The 18,232-nt window shown below is 51.2% G+C and overlaps 7 protein-coding genes across 7 annotated transcripts; 3 read left to right on the top strand and 4 right to left on the bottom strand.

The window, feature by feature from the left end:
* Positions 1 to 219: 219 nt before the first annotated feature.
* PMZ80_003943 (uncharacterized protein) lies at positions 220 to 1,230 on the top strand (the record flags this gene model as incomplete). The annotated part of the gene is made up of 1 exon (XM_064872370.1): positions 220 to 1,230. The coding sequence occupies one exon, from the start codon at positions 220 to 222 to the stop codon at positions 1,228 to 1,230; it is 1,011 nt and encodes a 336-aa protein (XP_064731028.1).
* Positions 1,231 to 1,745: 515 nt separating this feature from the next.
* Positions 1,746 to 2,714, bottom strand: PMZ80_003944 (uncharacterized protein; the record flags this gene model as incomplete). The annotated part of the gene is made up of 1 exon (XM_064872371.1): positions 1,746 to 2,714. One exon carries the CDS (start codon positions 2,712 to 2,714, stop codon positions 1,746 to 1,748), a length of 969 nt encoding a protein of 322 aa, XP_064731029.1.
* A 1,119-nt stretch (positions 2,715 to 3,833) lies between these two features.
* PMZ80_003945 (uncharacterized protein) lies at positions 3,834 to 5,504 on the bottom strand (the record flags this gene model as incomplete). The annotated part of the gene is made up of 2 exons (XM_064872372.1): positions 3,834 to 4,490; positions 4,755 to 5,504. The coding sequence occupies 2 exons, from the start codon at positions 5,502 to 5,504 to the stop codon at positions 3,834 to 3,836; spliced, it is 1,407 nt and encodes a 468-aa protein (XP_064731030.1).
* A 1,886-nt stretch (positions 5,505 to 7,390) lies between these two features.
* On the top strand, positions 7,391 to 10,449 carry PMZ80_003946 (uncharacterized protein; the record flags this gene model as incomplete). The annotated part of the gene is made up of 4 exons (XM_064872373.1): positions 7,391 to 7,873; positions 7,920 to 9,444; positions 9,682 to 9,842; positions 9,898 to 10,449. The coding sequence occupies 4 exons, from the start codon at positions 7,391 to 7,393 to the stop codon at positions 10,447 to 10,449; spliced, it is 2,721 nt and encodes a 906-aa protein (XP_064731031.1).
* A 976-nt stretch (positions 10,450 to 11,425) lies between these two features.
* fma1 (Methionine aminopeptidase 1) lies at positions 11,426 to 12,771 on the bottom strand (the record flags this gene model as incomplete). The annotated part of the gene is made up of 3 exons (XM_064872374.1): positions 11,426 to 12,121; positions 12,170 to 12,562; positions 12,631 to 12,771. The coding sequence occupies 3 exons, from the start codon at positions 12,769 to 12,771 to the stop codon at positions 11,426 to 11,428; spliced, it is 1,230 nt and encodes a 409-aa protein (XP_064731032.1).
* A 1,408-nt stretch (positions 12,772 to 14,179) lies between these two features.
* Positions 14,180 to 14,791, top strand: PMZ80_003948 (uncharacterized protein; the record flags this gene model as incomplete). The annotated part of the gene is made up of 1 exon (XM_064872375.1): positions 14,180 to 14,791. One exon carries the CDS (start codon positions 14,180 to 14,182, stop codon positions 14,789 to 14,791), a length of 612 nt encoding a protein of 203 aa, XP_064731033.1.
* A 1,117-nt stretch (positions 14,792 to 15,908) lies between these two features.
* PMZ80_003949 (uncharacterized protein) lies at positions 15,909 to 17,857 on the bottom strand (the record flags this gene model as incomplete). The annotated part of the gene is made up of 2 exons (XM_064872376.1): positions 15,909 to 16,204; positions 16,273 to 17,857. The coding sequence occupies 2 exons, from the start codon at positions 17,855 to 17,857 to the stop codon at positions 15,909 to 15,911; spliced, it is 1,881 nt and encodes a 626-aa protein (XP_064731034.1).
* Between the last annotated feature and the right edge of the window lie 375 nt (positions 17,858 to 18,232).

Here is an 18,232-nt window from a genome sequence, read left to right on the forward strand (position 1 = left end):
TCAACAGCAAGGTTCTTTGTCATGCTGGATCTTGATGGACTGAATATCTTGGAGATCCGTTCAATTCCAAGGATTTAGCGTTGCGTGTATCGAATCTTTATAAGTTCCTGAGGGCACCAGCTTGCTCTGCTCTTCTGCCTCTGCTCAAACATACTTTCCATACCATCAACCCACCAAACAACCTTCCACTACCGCATCATAAACCACCACTTCGTCAACATGTCCCACATCATACTTGTGACAGGCGCTACCGGCGCGCAGGGCGGCGGCCTCGTCAACGCACTACTTGCCAGCCAACACCCATCTGTCACCATACACGCTCTTGTTCGGAATCCTGCTTCTGCGGCCTCCAAGGCTCTCGCCCAACATCCAAACATCAAACTCTTCCAAGGTGACTTCGATGACATCGACTCCATTAAGGCCGCCGCAACCTCCTGCACCAGTGCTTTCCTCAACGTCACGCCGGTGTTCACGGATCCAACAGGAGAAGCTCAACACGCTCGCAACCTCATTGAAGCCTGCGCCGCCATTGTAACGCTGAAGCGCGTTGTCTTCTCTTCCAGCGCTGTCATGCACAGGCCCTCCAACGACAAATTGTTCACAGAGTACATCCCCAACCATCCCAAAGAGTGGATGACATACTACACCAAGTCCAAAATTGCATGCGAGCAAGCAGTCACAGGGACTTCCCGAGAGGACTTCACGGACGGCTGGACAATCATCCGAGGTAGCGCCTTCTTCACCAACTTCCTTGCGCCTGGATCCAAGTTCATGTACCCGGAACTAGAGACCAAGCAGATCATCACGACAGCCCTAAAGCCAGACTATCGCGTCTCTATGCTCGCGCCAGAGGACATAGGTGTCCTAGCCGCTAGGCTACTCACCTGCACCGCCGAAGAGTGGAACGAGCGCTGGAAGGGCAAGGCCATCCCCATGGCCAAGGAGAATCTGACTACGAGTGAGACTATCTCGAGGATGAACGCTGCGCTGAATAAGGCTGGCGCCAAGAAACAGATCAAGTTGATTCAGCTTAGTGAGGAGGACGCCAGACAGCGAGCGGCGCAGGGTGATATGGTGGTTGCGAGTCAAATCTTCCAGAATGAGTTCCCAGTTACGTATGATCTGGACGAGGTGGCGGCCTGTGGTGTTGATGTGGATGGGATGATGAGCGCCGACGCGTACTTTGAGCGGGAGATCTCGAGGCTTTTGGAAACCGTTGGCGGGCTATGAAGCAATTGTTAGATGTCTGTGCGGAGCTTGTCAGGAGGACTCCAGCAGCCGTGTGCGGAGGACGCCTTGGGTAAGAATTATTGCATGAATGAGTTGTTACTATCAGTGTTGCACACTACCGATACCTGTATGATGATACCTCGAGAACTTCGGAACCTTAAACTGACCTTAAGTATATCTCGAACCCTTACAAAGATACTTGATTAGGTGAAGACTAGCTAACGACTTCCACTATCGATAGGGATAGTATCCCTTATAAGCTAACACTTAACCTACTATCTACCTCCTATCAAAGGAGGTTACATAATTCGGCTAGCGTAATAGCAAGGTGTATCGGTATAAACCTCGAAGATTCGAACCAAGAGGTATAGCTATTCCGAATCTGTATCGGGTTTCGAAAGTGTGCAACGATGGTTACAATATTGAACAACATGAGCCTACAGCTTCGCAGAACACCACACCTAGAACCTCAAGCAATTATCTCAGCGCAACACGAGCAAGCAAGCTCCCCTTAATCAATATCCCAATCCTTTCAATTCACTCTCAGTGAAGTCCCACAGTTTGTCAACCAGCTTCTCGTCCTTTGTGAGCTTATTACCCGCATCCTTCACACCAACAGGATTATACACCACCCCACTCTTCACATGCTCCTTGTCCGGATCCGTCGCAGCCCACACTTGAGTGTACGCTCCGACAGGCGGGTCTAGCGCTCCAACGACGAAATCATAGAAGCTTTGAAAGTAGGCATACGCTTTGTAGCGCCCCTCCTTGTACATCCCATCCAACAGACCTGTTTTGACACGACCAGGGTTGACCGCGACCGCCGTGATAGTGGGGTAGTGCTTCGCGAGGCCCTTGGCGTGAAGAATATTAGCCAGCTTTGACTGGCCATAGCGAGGCAGAAAATTGCTGCCCTGAGCCGTCATATCGGTCTTGACTAGCTTCTCGTCGAAGGCACCAAAGTCGTAGGCACCGCTTGAGACGTTGATGATGCGCACGTCGGATGTCTTGGCGGCTGTTCGTAGGAGAATGGGCATGAGAAGCTTGGTGAGGAGGGCATGGCCCATGTGATTTGTGCCGAAGTGGATCTCATAGCCGTCTTTTGTTAGAGATGCAGGCATGCCCATAACGCCGGCGTTGTTTATGAGGACGTCGATGTGGTCAGTATCACTGGCTATCTGATCTGCTGCTTTCTTGACAGATGCGAGGGATGCCAGGTCCATCTCGATGAAGCGGATCATGGCGTCGGCTGTTGGGATAGTCTTGCGGATTTCAGTCATTGCAGAGTCATATTTGGCTCTCGATCTGGCGGTCAGGTATATTTTCTGCGGGTTGTGCGGCGCAAGTTGAAGGATTGACTGGAAGCCGATACCGATGTTGCCGCCGGTGACTATGATGACCTTACCGCTCAGGTCCGGGATGCTGGTTTCGGGTTTGAAGTGGTAGACGTTGTTTAGACGGTTGAGGGCGCTGTCAAGACCCATGTTGAAGCTGAGTGATACGCGTCTGGATTATCGTTGTTCCTGCGGTATCACAGCTCCAAGAAGCAGCAGCCATTGCACTTTCTTATATTCTCGAGTTGTGGTCAGCAAATTGGTATGAGGCATTCAGCGCTATGCTTCTTGTCCTAGCTCGTCCGAGCTCGTCCATCGTCAACGTTATGCCGAGCACGCGCTCCCGATAGACTCCACTTTTCTCGGCCAATGAGACAGGTTTGCTCGGTGCACTTTGTTTGAAGATGGCTCCAGACAGCATTCAGGCGGGTTGGCAGACACAGCCCTGGCGCGCCCGAATTGGCCAAATACTTCGAGCCAATATACTATCGACAGAAGGATTGTTTGAGCTAGCATATCATCGGTTGATGTTCTAGCGGTGAGATTGGTTGAAAACCGCGAAGGACAAGGGGAGGGAGGAAGTCACCGATTGTCATCATTTGCCATCTTTGGTTAGTCTGCGATACTCGAAGATGCGGTCCTAGCTACTGTGGTCGACCCCATTCTGAGCTGGAACTGAGTCCAAATACTCTCACTTAATACTCAGTTCAGGCTCAGTTTGGGCTGAAACGTGTCTCGCATGAATTCCTGCCATGCTTTTGAGCACTACTTGTTAATTCCAGTCTGTTCAGAAGTGTTCAAGTTAAGTCCCAGCAACGGCACCAGCACTTGATTCGGAGTCCAGCAAAATACGCAATCTGATGCACGGGAGGACGCCAGTATTAAGAAGCATGCCTAAAGGTGGCCTAGAAATGATGTATTTTGAGGTGGAAAGCACTTGTAGCATTGCGCACTACCGCGAGCTCGAGCTCCCCATCGAGTGTGCTTGGCAGGCTCCCGACGCTCGGAAGATTGGCGTACTCTACTTCTACTTGACGACCCGCCAGGCATCTAGCCGTCAATGTCCTGCACCAGCAGATCCAGGCAACATTATCCTTTGCTAGCACAATTTCACATTTGACGCCGATTTGAAACATGAGTAAGATAAACCATTCTTTCATCATGTACAGATTATATTCTAATATAGCAGCTGTCTAGAACAACACCTCGTACGCCTACCTGTATATGCCCTAGGATATCAAGAATGAAAGGTCGAAAGCGTAAAGAGTCCTACAAGCTGACTCCAGCATCGCAGCCATTGAAGCCTTGTTGCTGCCATACTCGAACAGCTCGAACCTGGAGCTCAGGATTGCCCTCATCCCAACTCTTCTGCCACTTATCCCGAGCATTCCAGAAGTCCTTCTTCGCGGTGGGACTGCCATCAACCCATGGCTTCTGACTCTGGCCGTCCTGGAACCAACCATTCTCACTTCCCACCGCCAAGTTGATGATCAGATAGAAGTCCTGGTCGAAGGGTGTGCTCGGTTGTCCCGTTTGCGACCAGGGATCTATCAGGCGGGTGCCATTCGAGTCTGAGAGTGGAAAATCGCCTCGAGCCCAGAGGCCTTCATTAGCGGCGAAATTGACATACATAACCTGCAGAAGTCGACTATCGAGGTAAGTGAAAAGGTATTTCTCACTCCACTCCAGTCCAAAAGTATGGAACTTCTCTGCGAAAGTATCGTGCAGCGAGCTGCGCTTGCTGTTGGTCCGCCACCAAGCGTCATTAGCCGGGTCGGGGCCCCAATGGAGTGCCGAGGAGTAGATGTTGTCACCACCTTGAGCGTAGTTGTGGTCGTTACCTCGAGACTCGAGGATGTCGATTTCACCTGAGAGAGGCCATGGTCCGTATTTTGCTTCAACGGGCAACATCCATATGGCGGGCCACTAAAACGAAGTTAGTACTTATACACACCGGGGGGGACGCCGTCGATGAACGGAGCCTCCCTCCACACGGTCAAAGTTGCCGAAATTATGCTTGATGTCAAAAGATCCCACCGTAGCATTATGAGTGCTGCAGGCCCCAAAGGTAGCCAGCCCTCAGATAGCGTATAAGGGTCTGCGCTTCCGGCTTACAGAGCCTAACGAAGCACAAGCACAAATTCGGCAAGCTTGAACGTTTGGACGGAGGGAATGCCATGAAAGACTTACCAGCCAATCACCAGAAGGAAGCTGAGCTTCGACCTCAATTCTACCGTACTTGATAGCCTTGTTCTTGAGATTGATACGCCCAGACTTCACTGGTTGAACGATCGTACCATTGGTTGTGTTGGTGCTCGTGACGCAGTTATTCCATTCTGTCGAGCTGCAGATGCCTTCCGCTGTAAGATTGATGACGCTGTCCGAGGTAATGAGACTTTCATCTTGCAAAGTTGGCCTGATGACCATCATGCCATCTCGAATGAAGATATTCTCGTCTGTAATCGTCGTCTGTTCGAATTGGCCATTACCGAAGCCACCAACTTCGGCCTCCTTTGTCCATGCGTCCTCATCTAGACCATTGGCAAAGTCCGTGGAGTACACCGAGCAGTACTTATGGTTGACGACTGTCTTGAGACCATCCCATACGAGGAGTGCTCCAAGGCCTAGCCCCACAAGGATCCCAATCATCGGGATGATAGTAATCCATTTCTCTTTCGGGTCTTTCGATGACAGCCATGGCTTGTCGACTTCTCCCTTCTTCACACGTCGTGAGTGGAAGTATGATGCTATGCCGCCACGGTTGACCGTTAGCTGTGAAGTCGTGGCAGAAACCGGGTAAGATCCATATGGCGTGTCGACTGGTGTATCAAACGGATTGCGCTTCTCGCTGTAGACACTGGGCGTCGCTGTGCCAGACACAAAGCCGATGTTATCATTTGCAGAAGTCTGTGACTGGTGGAAGGGCGTCCGGGAGGCCATCGTGAATCTGCTGGAAGGTACAGAAAGTCGAAGAGAGACACAAAGTTTGGCGGACGAGACGCAACTCTAGAAAGTTGCTGAGAGGGGGTTGCTCGCGCACACCTGGTGTAAAGAACGTAGTTGAGTTGATTCTGTACAGAAACAGCTAGGTCGAACAGTACTTCGAATCCAAGGCACTCAGATTGACTGTTTTCCCTTCACTCTCCCGTGTTCTGGGCGGGCGTCTGCTCGAGATTGCTATGTTTCGGATGATCAGACAATAGATGCACGTTTTGAGAAGCGGCACAAAAGACGTGGATGCTGCCAACTTTCTCCTTATCGTGAGGATCCTGTATGGTCAACAATAGCACGAAAGCACATGGAACCAAGGATTGCGAGACCAGGTACCCTTACAGTATCTGCAGCTTCATACCGGATCCAAGCCTGTTGGCCTATGACTCCTGACAGCAAGGTTTGCAGCTCGAACTCGATCAATTTCATTGTCTTGGCTTGGAAACCCGTTGGCGCAATATGTTGTTCCGGTGTGCTCCACGAGGCGCCGACGGCGTGCGATAGATGTAGATGTGGTCGGTGACAGGCGCATCATGCGCGGCACATCACCCGAATTGCGGCTGTAGAAGAGCTTCGGAGTGGCTGACAATGCGTGCGACAGCGAATGACCGTGCAGGGAAGAGAATGTGGGTTGGAAATGTACGAGCAGCCAGATTAGCGAGTGGCGACTCGGACTATGGTTGCTTGGAGAAGTTTGTTTTCAGGCCACTGACGAGAAAGTGGGTTGGCTAGCCGTGTCGGGTGATAGCTTCGGAAGCACGTATCAGAAGGCTAGCCTTAACGTCCAAGTTCATGGTTCTGAGTCAAACTTTCGCTGGCATAACGGACAACGTTTCAAACGCTGGTGCTGCTAGACCGTTTTATCGTCGAGCGAGCAAACTCAACATTGCGCGACATCAGACTTTTGTCACTGGTGAGTGGAATGATAATGCCAACTGGTCGGTCACCTGCGGGACATCTCACATGGATCGTTCGGCACATTCGTCCGGCACGAGGTGCAGGGGTGCCAAAAAGATAACAGAAAGGGGCGTTCTAGTTGTGCTAGCGTGTTTCCAGCACGAGGAGGCCGCCAAATAAGCTTAGTGGTATCTCGATACGGACTAGCGTTTTTATCTGATCGACATCAACCTTCATTATTGCCTTCCGGAACGGTTTGTGAAGATGGTTGTCTCAACGGTTGCCCGAATCGAATAGCGTGAAGAAACTCTAGGATGATGACAATGCTCGGACAGTTGCTGACCTTGTGTTTTGGAGAGTCCGAACACCAAGAGTTTGTGTTTCCGCTATTGTCTCATACTTGGAGAGGGTGTTCTGGTCTCCCTCGTCCTTGACGGACAATGGCATGTTCCACGTGCTCGAGAGCACGCCGGGCCTGACAAGGCTTCCCTTGTCGTGACTGGCAACCATGCCAGAACAATTACAGGCGCTTGGCTGGCCTAGCCGATTTGGTTGCGATACCACGACATGAACGGCTACACTGTAGGTGAGCGGATACCAGAGCCTCCAGATCAGTTCTGCCAAGGCTCTATGCTTTGAATGTGGACACGGCAAGCCACTCAACATGTCTCTATGCATGGGTAGACGGATAAGCGGTATCGACGAAATTCAGGAACGTGGTGGGCAGAAGGACATGGCCCTGGTCGTTGTTGTTTCTATGTGGAACTGCCTTCAGCGCTGGGCCTGATCGGCAGACCGCATATGTCTTCATCAAGCCAGGTTTCTCTCTTACCTTCATCAGTGTTCAGTCCTTCTTTGTGTTTTGCGCGACTTCAGTCACTCGTTTTCTGCCGCCTTACACCCCATTACCCTCGAGCTCGTCTCGAATTTCTCTCGTTATGGGTGTACCAAAGCAAGAAGTCCGTGTCCAGGAGACACCAGTCGGTAACAAGGAGATGGGGGAGGCTGGCCCCAACACGATAGGGACAGCTTTCTCAACACAGTTCACAGAAGCACTCGGGAGGGGAGATGCCCACCACGGCAACGCATTGTATGTTCAGCCTGACGTACAGGCTGAGCACAATCCAGCACAGCCGCCACAACTGCCACAGTTTGCAGTAAATCCAGACTCATTCCCACCGCCGCCAAGTCCTCGACCAGCACCTCCAAGGCCACTAAATACACGGCAGTCAACGCTGAGTAGCCTCCGACATGAGGTCATGGTAAACTATCTATACCAAAAGCAAGCCACGAAGTTGTGGATAGGACGGGATGACAACGAAGGAATCGTGCTTCGAAGAGCAAGAGGCGAACATGTTGCTTGTCCCTCCCATCTGCTTGACACACCGTTCGGTCGGGCAGTAACAGAGATGAATCTACCGGTGAGTACCCTGAGTATTTCGACCCTCCGAAAGCTGACCAGAATAGTCCGCAATGACCGTGAACTCAAGAACTATCCAAACACTTCTGGCGTGCTCCGGCGGTGTTACGGACATCCCATTGAAGGATGGCCTGCGCATGCAGGTTGTCCCGACCATGGCAGACCTCCCACAAGCACGAAAAGCACAGTGTGGTGCGTTCATTCAAGACGAAGGCCTGCTCGTCGTGTGGGACGACGAAGCCCAGAACCTGATCAACAGGGCAACCGACATCGAAGAACAAACTCGAGAGATCATCTGGAAGATGAGCGACGCTGATGAAGACCAATTCCAAGACATGATGAACAACAAGGAAGCCGCTTTCATGGACGACGAAGCACAAGCCGCTGCACCCGAAGAACGTCCTACTCATCTGATGAACACTGTCCTTGTGGCTTTCTGCCTGATCATCGTCATTGTGCTTCTCGGACTTGCTGCTCGGTCTCTAGCGCAGGAGATAGCAGTCGACAAATCCTACATTCGGCTGGCTTTCCTAGCACTCATCCCGGTCCAAATCTTCTTCACCCTCTTCTTCGCCCAGGTCATTATCGGTTGTATCTCTCAATGTTGCGGTCCGATCCAACAGCTGGTGACCAACTCTAAGTTCTACTCCGCCAACCGCTCGCCAAGACTGCGAAGCAACCTTCCTCACGTCACAATCCAGTGCCCCGTGTACAAAGAAGGTCTAGAATCTGTCATTGAACCCACGGTCAAGTCCATCAAAGCTGCCATGTCAACATACGAACTCCAGGGGGGCTCTGCCAACATTCTCATCAACGACGACGGTATGCAGCTCATCTCCGAGGAAGAACAACAAGCCAGGCGGGAGTTCTACGCCGACAACGGCATTGGTTGGACCGCTCGTCCCAAGCATGGCTCCGAGGGATTCGTCCGAAAGGGCAAATTCAAGAAAGCCTCCAACATGAACTACGGTCTTATGCTGTCTTGCAAAGTTGAAGAGAAACTTACTCGCTACAACCGGCCCCAAGGGTGGAACAAACACGACGAGAATGACGCATATCACACCTGTCTCAATGAGGTTCTTCAAGAGAACCCCCGAGCTTGGGTCCAAGGCAACATCCGGGTTGGCGACTACATTCTCCTCATTGATAGTGACACCAGGGTACCCCTGGATTGTCTCCTCGATGCAGCTTCGGAAATGGAGCAGTCGCCCAACGTGGGTATCATGCAGTTCTCGTCTGGTGTCATGCAGGTTGTCAATACCTTCTTTGAGAACGGAATTACCTTTTTCACCAACCTCATCTATATGGCCATCCGGTATACTGTCGCCAACGGAGACGTGGCTCCTTTCGTCGGGCACAATGCTATTCTACGTTGGAGTGCTATCCAGCAAGTCAGCTATGTCGACGAAGACGGTTACGAGAAATTCTGGTCCGAATCACATGTGAGCGAGGACTTCGACATGTCACTTCGTCTTCAGTGCGACGGCTATATCATCAGATTGGCTGCATGGGCTGGAGAAGGGTTCAAAGAGGGTGTTTCGTTGACCGTGTACGACGAGCTCGCGCGATGGGGTAAGTCATTTTCCATTTTTCTTGAAATTCAATCACGATTTGAGGACGCCGTTTCGAGTGTTTGGGGCACGCCGGGGGTCGTTGATGTCGAGATGCATCTCGCCATGGGTTTTGGCTCGATTGCCCGGGCGGTGTTCCTTCCCGAAACCCGGATCTTCCTCCTAACCCCCCTCCCACTCCAGGCCTTTTCCACCACCACAACCCTTCACCGATACATGTACTAACGCATACACGCAGAGAAGTACGCATACGGATGTAACGAACTGCTCTTTCACCCCATGAGAAAGTGGATATATGCCGGCCCCTTCACCCCCCTGTTCCGACGATTTTTGTTCTCAAACATCCGATTCACCAGCAAGATCACCATCATCTCCTACATCGGCACCTACTACGCAATCGTAAGTCCAGAGTAACCTACTCATCCTCACGACATCACTAACACTCTATTCACAGGGCGCAGCCTGGATCATGACTCTAGCAAACTACTTCGCAATCGGCTGGTTCAACGGCTACCTAGACAAATACTACATCGACAGCTGGAAAGTCTGGTTCTCCATCGTCATCGTCTTCAACGGCCTGGGTAACCTGTCGCTCGCAATCATGCGTTACCGTATCGGCGACAAATCTTTCTTCAGCTCCCTCCTCGAGAACATAAAGTGGATCCCTCTCCTCTCCATCTTCCTCGGCGGTCTGTCTCTTCACGTCTCCTCCGCACTTCTGGCACACATGTTCGAGATCAACATGACATGGGGAAGTACCTCCAAGGAAGAAGAGAAGAGTAACTTCTTCATGGAAGTGCCCAAGGTCCTACGCCGGTTTAAGTGGAGTATCGCTTTCGCGGTACTGAGTATCGTCGGCATGGTCATCCTCGCTTGCGCGAACTTTGTGCCCTGGAGCTGGAGGATCAAGGACTTCATTGCGATCTTGCCGATGAGCACGGTCGCTGCTAGTCACTTGTTGATGCCGATTGCGCTGAACCCGGCGCTTATGACGTTTAGTTTCTAGGGTCGCGTATAGGTCATGGGGTACGCCTAGCGAGAGAGTTGATGGTAACTATTTACATGTTGGGCTGGTTTCGGAATACACATAGATCTTGCCCGAGAGGCACTTTAGTTTGGTGGACTTTACATTCTGTATAGATAGCTACTTATGAGGGATATTACGATGGTCATGAACATAGAGTACAGTACATCACTTTTTGGGTAAGCAACTGTTGGATAGGACAAGGCTGTCGCTGGTTCTGGGTACATAGCAACCACTGGACGCAGTATGGACTCTATGCCCAGCAACTCACATTCTACTTCGTACTTGGCAGGTGCGTGTCCCGGAGTGCTCTTCCAGCATTTCATAGAGATAAGCACTAGTTCGAGTCATGCTGTGTTGTACTGGAGCTCACAATAAAACAAATGCACCCCACCTCATCGGCGGGTCAATGGAACCAACGTCTGCTATCACCCGGCAGACGTCCAGATACAGAATGACGCTAACACGAATAGGAAGGTCTGGAGCATGATCGGGTTGAAACAAGAGTGGGTCTCTGATCTTTTCGGCTCCGGTGGGTCACGGAGATACACTGGCAGATGTGAACTCAATTTCAACAAGAAGAGTCCCCACTGAAAGGTAATCTCTTGCTCGAGTCCACAACGGCGGGAACCACATTGCTCGTGAATCTGCAAGGTACCATCGGGAATCATATGCAGGCACCAAGGTACACGACCGGAAAAAGTTGTTATCTGCATAAGTGGCGTTCGCCAGTTCTTGTTTTGTGAGGTGACGAGACTTTAGCACGTCCTGAACGGTGATTGCAGGCGCTCACTACTAGGGGTCTTTACATGACATACTTGTTCATCCATGCATGTCTCATCTGATGCCCGCATTGTATTCACCGAACTCGTCGACTGAGTTATCCATCAACAACGATCAGGCATGTAGATATCCGGAGACCCCTGAATTAATTCCACGATTGTTTTGCAGGTCGTGCCTAGGTCGTGCCATTTGTCGTTGCTGCGTCATCAGCCTTCTCGTCCTTCTTATCGCTGTTTGGCATGGGAATAGGACCACCAGGGCTATCCTCCTTTCTTGCTGTCAAAACTTCGACGCCTGTCTCTGTGACAAGGAGGGTATGCTCAAACTGGGCAGACGGCGCCCCATCCACGGTCACACTGGTCCAATCATCCGGCCATGTTTTGTCTCGTGAAGAGGGCGTTGCGTTGATCATGGGTTCGATTGTGAAGGTCATGCCTGGCGCCAATCTGCCTACTGCTTTATTTTTCGCGTAGTGAGGTACATTTGGCGCGCAGTGGAATAGAATATTGATGCCATGTCCACAGTACGTCTTCACCACGCCCAAATTTTGCGATTTGGCGTGCTTCTCGATGATGTTGCCGAAGTCTTTGAATGCTACGCCTGGTTTAGCCTGGGCTATGGCAAGATCGAGACACTGTCGCGTGGTCTCGACCAGGCGGACGATGTCTGGATTGCTCCGGGCTTTCTCGCCTACGTAATATGTCTCGTTGAGATCTGCATGGTAGCCTTCGAACCACAGCGAGACATCAAGGTTGACAATATCGCCATCTTTGAGCGGCCGCTGGTCGGGTATGCCATGGCAGATGACTTCGTTGACAGATGTGCATATCGATTTTGGGAAGTTGTTGTAATTGAGTGGTGATGGATAGGACTATTAAATCATGAGACTTGGACCTGCAAACCTTGTGCTTCTACTCACATTCCGCTCGACACAGGCATTGTGACATATCTCATCCAGTTGATCTGTGGTCACGCCTGGCTTTACTGCTGCGCCCACTGTATCAAGGACTTCCCTTGCCAGTTTGCACGACTTGCGCATAGCATTCTGGGCCTTCTCATCCAGTATATCGATGTGGTTTCTCTTCGCAAACGAGTATCTCGGATTCCCGTCTGCTGCCCATACTGGATGCGGGATGTGCTTCGGGACTTCCCTCCTGGGCGACAGAGGGTATAGCGGTCTCAACGGTCCAGTAAATGGGAATGTGGGATATGGGTTGAATGTGCCGGTTTCTGGATCAACTTTAGAAACTACTTTTGGAGGCACAAAATTCCGCAAAGGATTCGTACTCTTGTGTAATTGTTTGTGTTCACCCTGGTGGCCGTATCAGTCCATTGCCCTGGCATGGCTATCTAAGTCCTACTTAGACTGTGAGCGCCTACCCAACTTCTTTTGAAGCATTCTTGTGAGCAGAAGAAACTCTCGACTCCCATATCTTTGCATTTCGGACATTGTAGTGTGCTGGCATCATTTTCACAGTTCAAGCCTGGACATTTTCGAGGTTGTTCTGCCGCTTGATCCATCTCGTAGGCGCTGTGAATTTTGGGACTGTGTTACCGGCGGTGAAATCGACGGCAATGCAAAGGGCAGTTGCGCTCGTGGTTCAACATGATCTGGTCGTGCCTACCTGATAAACAAGAACTTTTCGGCTGGCATGCGCTCCCGGAGCTGATGACGTAAGCGTGAGGCATCAGTTGTATGCCTCAGCATCTTACAAGCTCCAACTTGTCTGGCTGTTTGTTATCAATTTGTTCTTTCCCCAAGCTACATCGTTCGACGACATTATTGTTGGGATCTTTAACTACGAGGACTCCGCAAAACGATGTTCATCGAATCCTTACTGCTTCGACCTTTCCTACCGTACGGTACATGTCTGAGGTATGACATGGCTTGTAATTGACGAATCCTGGAATGCATATTCGATAGCCTGATCTTTCAAGGCTGAGCTCCGACTCACTGCCTTTTGCTCATTGCGAGCGTAGCCGGGTGGTTTGAAGTATTCATGCGAATCCTGGCTATGGTTTGGGTCGACTGCCTTCAGCGGCCTCTTCTCCTCTGTACCGGGAATTGCCGTCGGCTAGAAGGTGTACCGTCGCACGGTGCAGCCCTGACGTTACGGCTTGCAGCTGGCCGACTTATCCTTCACTAACATCCGTCGCGTCAACGTACAAGAGCTTCTGGCGAGAACGTTGTCGAGTCAGCACTGAAGCAAACAGGCAAGTCGCGTTCAATAGCTCATCTTACAATACCTACTCGAGTACGGATCATTTGAACTTGACCCGAACACCTCACTGTCGCCGACGACCAGATACTTGGTGGTTCCGATCTCTTTGGACAGAGTCTCATATCCCTAACCCTAGGGCAGAGTCTGATCGTAGACGGCGTCATGGTATCATCGGTTCTTATCTTATTCTGTTAAAGGCAAATTTGCTACATGCAAGCCTCTTAGCCGGACTGTCTTCTAGGTAAGTAAGACAGCGGCCTTGAGGTACATGGCTGTCAGCATATCCCGCTACAAGAAAAAGGCTGAGCTTGACGGATATGAGTATCGCCATGACCAAAGAAAGCAAGTGCTGGCACTGATAATACCGTTGTACTTTAGGCACGGTACGAGCTGCAGCATTTCAAAGCTCAACTCTGGATTGATGAGTGATGCAGCTAGCCACATAAGCTCCAACTCGTGGTCGTATTGCCAGGACCGACGTCGTTCAAGCCGTACACGGGACCGCATACCACCTGAGTGTCTTAAGAGCTACGACAGACGTCCACGCACACCATGACGAAGATCCAGTTTCATGGCCAGCTTGTGGTTATCGAATCGAAGAGAAGACTCCCCGAAGCATGACTTGTCGAACAAATTTGCATCTCAGCCGCGGTTGTTGCTAACGCACACCTACTGCGTCAGCAGTTTGGACGTACACAATCCGAAACATGCAGTGTTCGCAGGACAAGCCAGTGATTGCAGTGCTCACACGCTGGTGGCTGCTCGCCGAGTTCGTCAACGACACGCCACGCACGTTGCCTCAGATCTACGTTTATGAAAACCTCCCGCGTCAGCTTGTAGCTATAATGACCGCTTTCAACCGCGACTTCAGCTTCTCTTTCCTCCTCTACACACAAACACAAGTCAAACCAACCATCCGAACAAAGCAAGGATCGATCAACTTAATCAAGTTAAACGACAAGATCATACCTATATATCAACCTCATCTACTTCCACAGACCATGGGTCCAGTCCGACCAAAACCAAAGCCGAAGCCACCAACAAAGCCATACAAGGCTTGCTCGGGTGCTTCGATCATACACTATATCGCCTGCACCAACAAGGCGATGGTCACCTGTGAGGTACCCATCACAGAGTTCCCGAAACCTGTAAAGCCTAAGCCGAAGCCGCCGCCACACCCACCGCTCAAGCCAAGGCAGCATGGCCTGACTATGGCCATCAACAAGGCGACCATTACCTGTGAGATTCCGATCACAGAGGTCCCTAAGCCGATCAAGCCAAAACCGAAGCCGCCGCCGCACCCACCGCTTCGGCCATGAAGTGATGGCCAACATAGGATAATTTGCTTATGGCTCGAGCTTTGAGCACACCAGCATCACAAACACTGTGGTATGAAGTTATAGCAACATATGTCGAGGATGGATGCCAAAGTGTGCTGAGCTAAGGACATGCCTTGGTATTAAATTGTGCTGCGCGTTCTGGCAAAACATCCTCGCACGCTGAGGAGCAAGGACGGGCCTTAGCATCGCTAGTGAGCTGCTGGGAGAACAAGGAGCACGTTGAGCTGTTGAACAAGCTCGATGAATATACAGTCACCTGTGCTTTTCTATAGTCCCTAGCTGAAGAAGCTCTAGCTTAGCGAGCTCGAATCAATACAACATCAACAAATCTAACGTTCCACCTACGTGACAGTGAAGCAGATGCCTCGATGCTGATACGACCCCTAGTTCGTTCTAGTCATTCATCGTCGTTCATCGACCACGCAAAACACCTGCTATGACATAGCCCATGTACGCAGTTGTCACTTGTGACCATGCGCGTGCTTAAGCCTGGCAACAAACACGGCATCTCCCATATTACCTCGACCTCAATTGACGTAACATTTACACTTATAACATTACCCAGCTCTGACTTGTTCTTCCCAATCATTCTCTTCTACATACCACCACACACATGTTCGTCCAAAGACTCAATGCACGATCACCAATCAGAATTTTCCAAACTTGACACCGCTACCGATACCAACGTCGGCACAATGGCAATCAAGCCCAAACACTCGGAGGACGACCCGCCTGTCTCAATCGGCTATAGTAGTCCTGCACCACCGAAGCCTGAACCACCGAAGCCTGAACCACCGAAGCCTGCACCACCTCCTAGCAAGCCGCTGCCAACCACGCCTTGGTGGCTAGGCTGTTCAGATGGATGCGATTGCCAATGTTGAACGCGACGTCAGAGCTAGAGCAAGAATATGAGCAGGCTGTACTGTGGTCGAGAGCAACAAGCGAGTCAGAGACGAGCCCCGAGGGCGCTAAGACGGAAGTACTTACATTGCCAGAGTTACAAGGGCTCTCGACTTAGGCAGATGATAACGCTGTCGGACAGCAGGCAAAGTTGACGCTCGATCAGTCACTGTCTGTTATGCTGCGTCATCAATGCTCATGCACCTCTGGTCCTGGCCCACAAAGCTAGATAGCCCAACACTCGATACCCAACAATAATCCCAAGCATAATACCAAACCACTCCCATGTCTTGCGGTCGTCATAAGGATAATGGTATGCCTCAAGCACCGCCGTGCCGCGAATCTTCCCTTCACTCTGCAAATCACTCGGATACATACAGTAGAACTCGTCGCCACCATTCATCCGCTCACAATCATACGTCGTGTCCTTGAACTGGTTGACCATCATCGCTTGGAAGACATAGGCTTGGTAATCGATGTAGTGGAAGACGTCTGACGCCTCATTAGCATATCATTGTCGGAAACAGTATATGGTTAGTAAGTATTGCAGGCAGACTCACATTTCCAAAACACATTCAGCGTTCCCATCGACACCAAAAACCCACCCACACTCATCCACAGCCCATTCGCAAACGCAATAGCCGCCAACGCAACCACGAAAATCGGCACAATAGCACTGATAAGCACGACCAGACTCTCCGCCGCGAGGAGATCCAAGAACAGCCATAGAACCCACAGCCAGAACCCATCAGCCGCAACCCGGAAGTTACCGAGCCAATATGTGATCACGGTGAATATCAGCGTGATGAGCAGTAGCCACGGCAATCCGATGAGGAAATTGGCGATCATGAAGCTCAGAGGCCCGTAAAGACCGTTTGCGTGTTCCTTCTTTAGGGTCTGGAGGTCCTCGATGATGCTGGGCACGTAGGCGACGGCCATGAAGGACATGAATGCGCCGCCGAAGAAGAGGGCGTTGATGAAGGGCTGGATTGAGGATTGGGTGTAAGGGAGGCGCAGCCAGACTGTGCCCATTAGGATTGCGAGGCCGGTGTACATTGCTACGCGGGTGCCGTAGGTGAGCAGGTCGCGGTGGGATTTGATGAAGTTGCGGTGGAGGAGGATTAGGGGGAGGTCGAGCCGGAGGGGTCTGGTTGGGTGGGTGGCAGATGTTGATAGTGTGGGTTTTGGATCGCTTTCGGACCTTGTGAGGACGGATTGAAGGAGGCGATGCGCTTCGGAGTTGCTCCAGGCGTTCTGGACAGTGGCGAGATCGACTTTGGTTTGGGGTCTTTCGCTCGTATCGAAATCGGTATTGACGAGATCGAGCAGGAATTCGGCGGGGTTTGTGTGGAGTGGGATTGGAGCAATTTGGTCGAAGTAGGTGTTGACTGTCTCAACTGGGCCGAAGTAGCATGTTCGGCCTTTTGAGAGGAGAAGAAGACTGTCGAAGAGCTCGAAGGTTGTGGTGGAGGGTTGATGGATCGAGGCGATAATGATTAGGCGATGTTTCTTGGCCATGTCTGAGATGAGCTTCATTACCTCGTAGCTGGCTGCTGAATCCAGTCCACTTGTTGGTTCGTCGAGGAACAGCACTTTTGGGGATGCCACTAGTTGGCTCGCGACGCTTACTCGTCGCTTTTGACCTCCACTGATGCCCTTCCGGATAGGAGTCCCGATAACGGTATTCTCTTGTTGTCGAAGACCGAATGCGGCTATCAGAGAATCTGTGATTCCTTGCCTTGCCTTTTTGCTCAGCCCATGCAAAGCCAATTGGGCGGCAAAGTCGATTGTCTCGCGGACAGTCAAGCTGCCGGTGAGAGCATCATCTTGCTCCACATAGCCGGATATCTCACGCAGCTCTTTCTTGCCTATCGGGCTGGAGTTGACTTTGGTGTACCCAGTCCAAGCAGCCTGTGATCGATTTGCAAGGACGTTTAGCAGTGTTGTCTTGCCACCACCGCTTGGGCCCATTAGAGCGACGAGTTGGCCAGCTTGAGCATAGCCGCTGCAAGAATCTAAGATAGCCAGCGGCTCTTTGGTCTGGCGGTCCTTGACGGTCACCTTGACGTCCAGCCAGGAGAATGATTGAATGGTGTCATTTGTGAAAAGATCGTCAGGCACTGTCTCAATGTCCTTTTCCGCCATAGTAATATTGCAACAAAAGCCAGATTATTCTTGGTCAAGATGCTGGCGTAGACGTGTTTGAAGAAGTCAGGCTGATCCAGTAGACTTGAAGACAGCTTTTATTCAGGGCAGAAATTGTGCATGGTTCCCAAAGACACGCGGTGACCCTGCACGCCCTTGAATGAAGGTGTGACAGAGGCCATACTTTGTGTGGTGCTGACCCGGGCATCAAAATTGACCTGAACAAGGGTATCGCCGTACATGGCTAAAAGCTCGCCGGACTGGCCATGAGTTCATGTAGAGCTGAGTGGCACTGTCTCATGATCCTGACCGGTTGCCAAATGCACACCAGTGAGCACGCAGCTTGTATACCGTTCGGCAAGGGGGCGGAGTTTG

Source organism: Knufia obscura (genome assembly GCF_036327395.1).
Source record: "Knufia obscura strain CCFEE 5817 isolate CBS 148926 chromosome Unknown scaffold_4, whole genome shotgun sequence".
NCBI classification, from domain to species: domain Eukaryota; kingdom Fungi; phylum Ascomycota; class Eurotiomycetes; order Chaetothyriales; family Trichomeriaceae; genus Knufia; species Knufia obscura.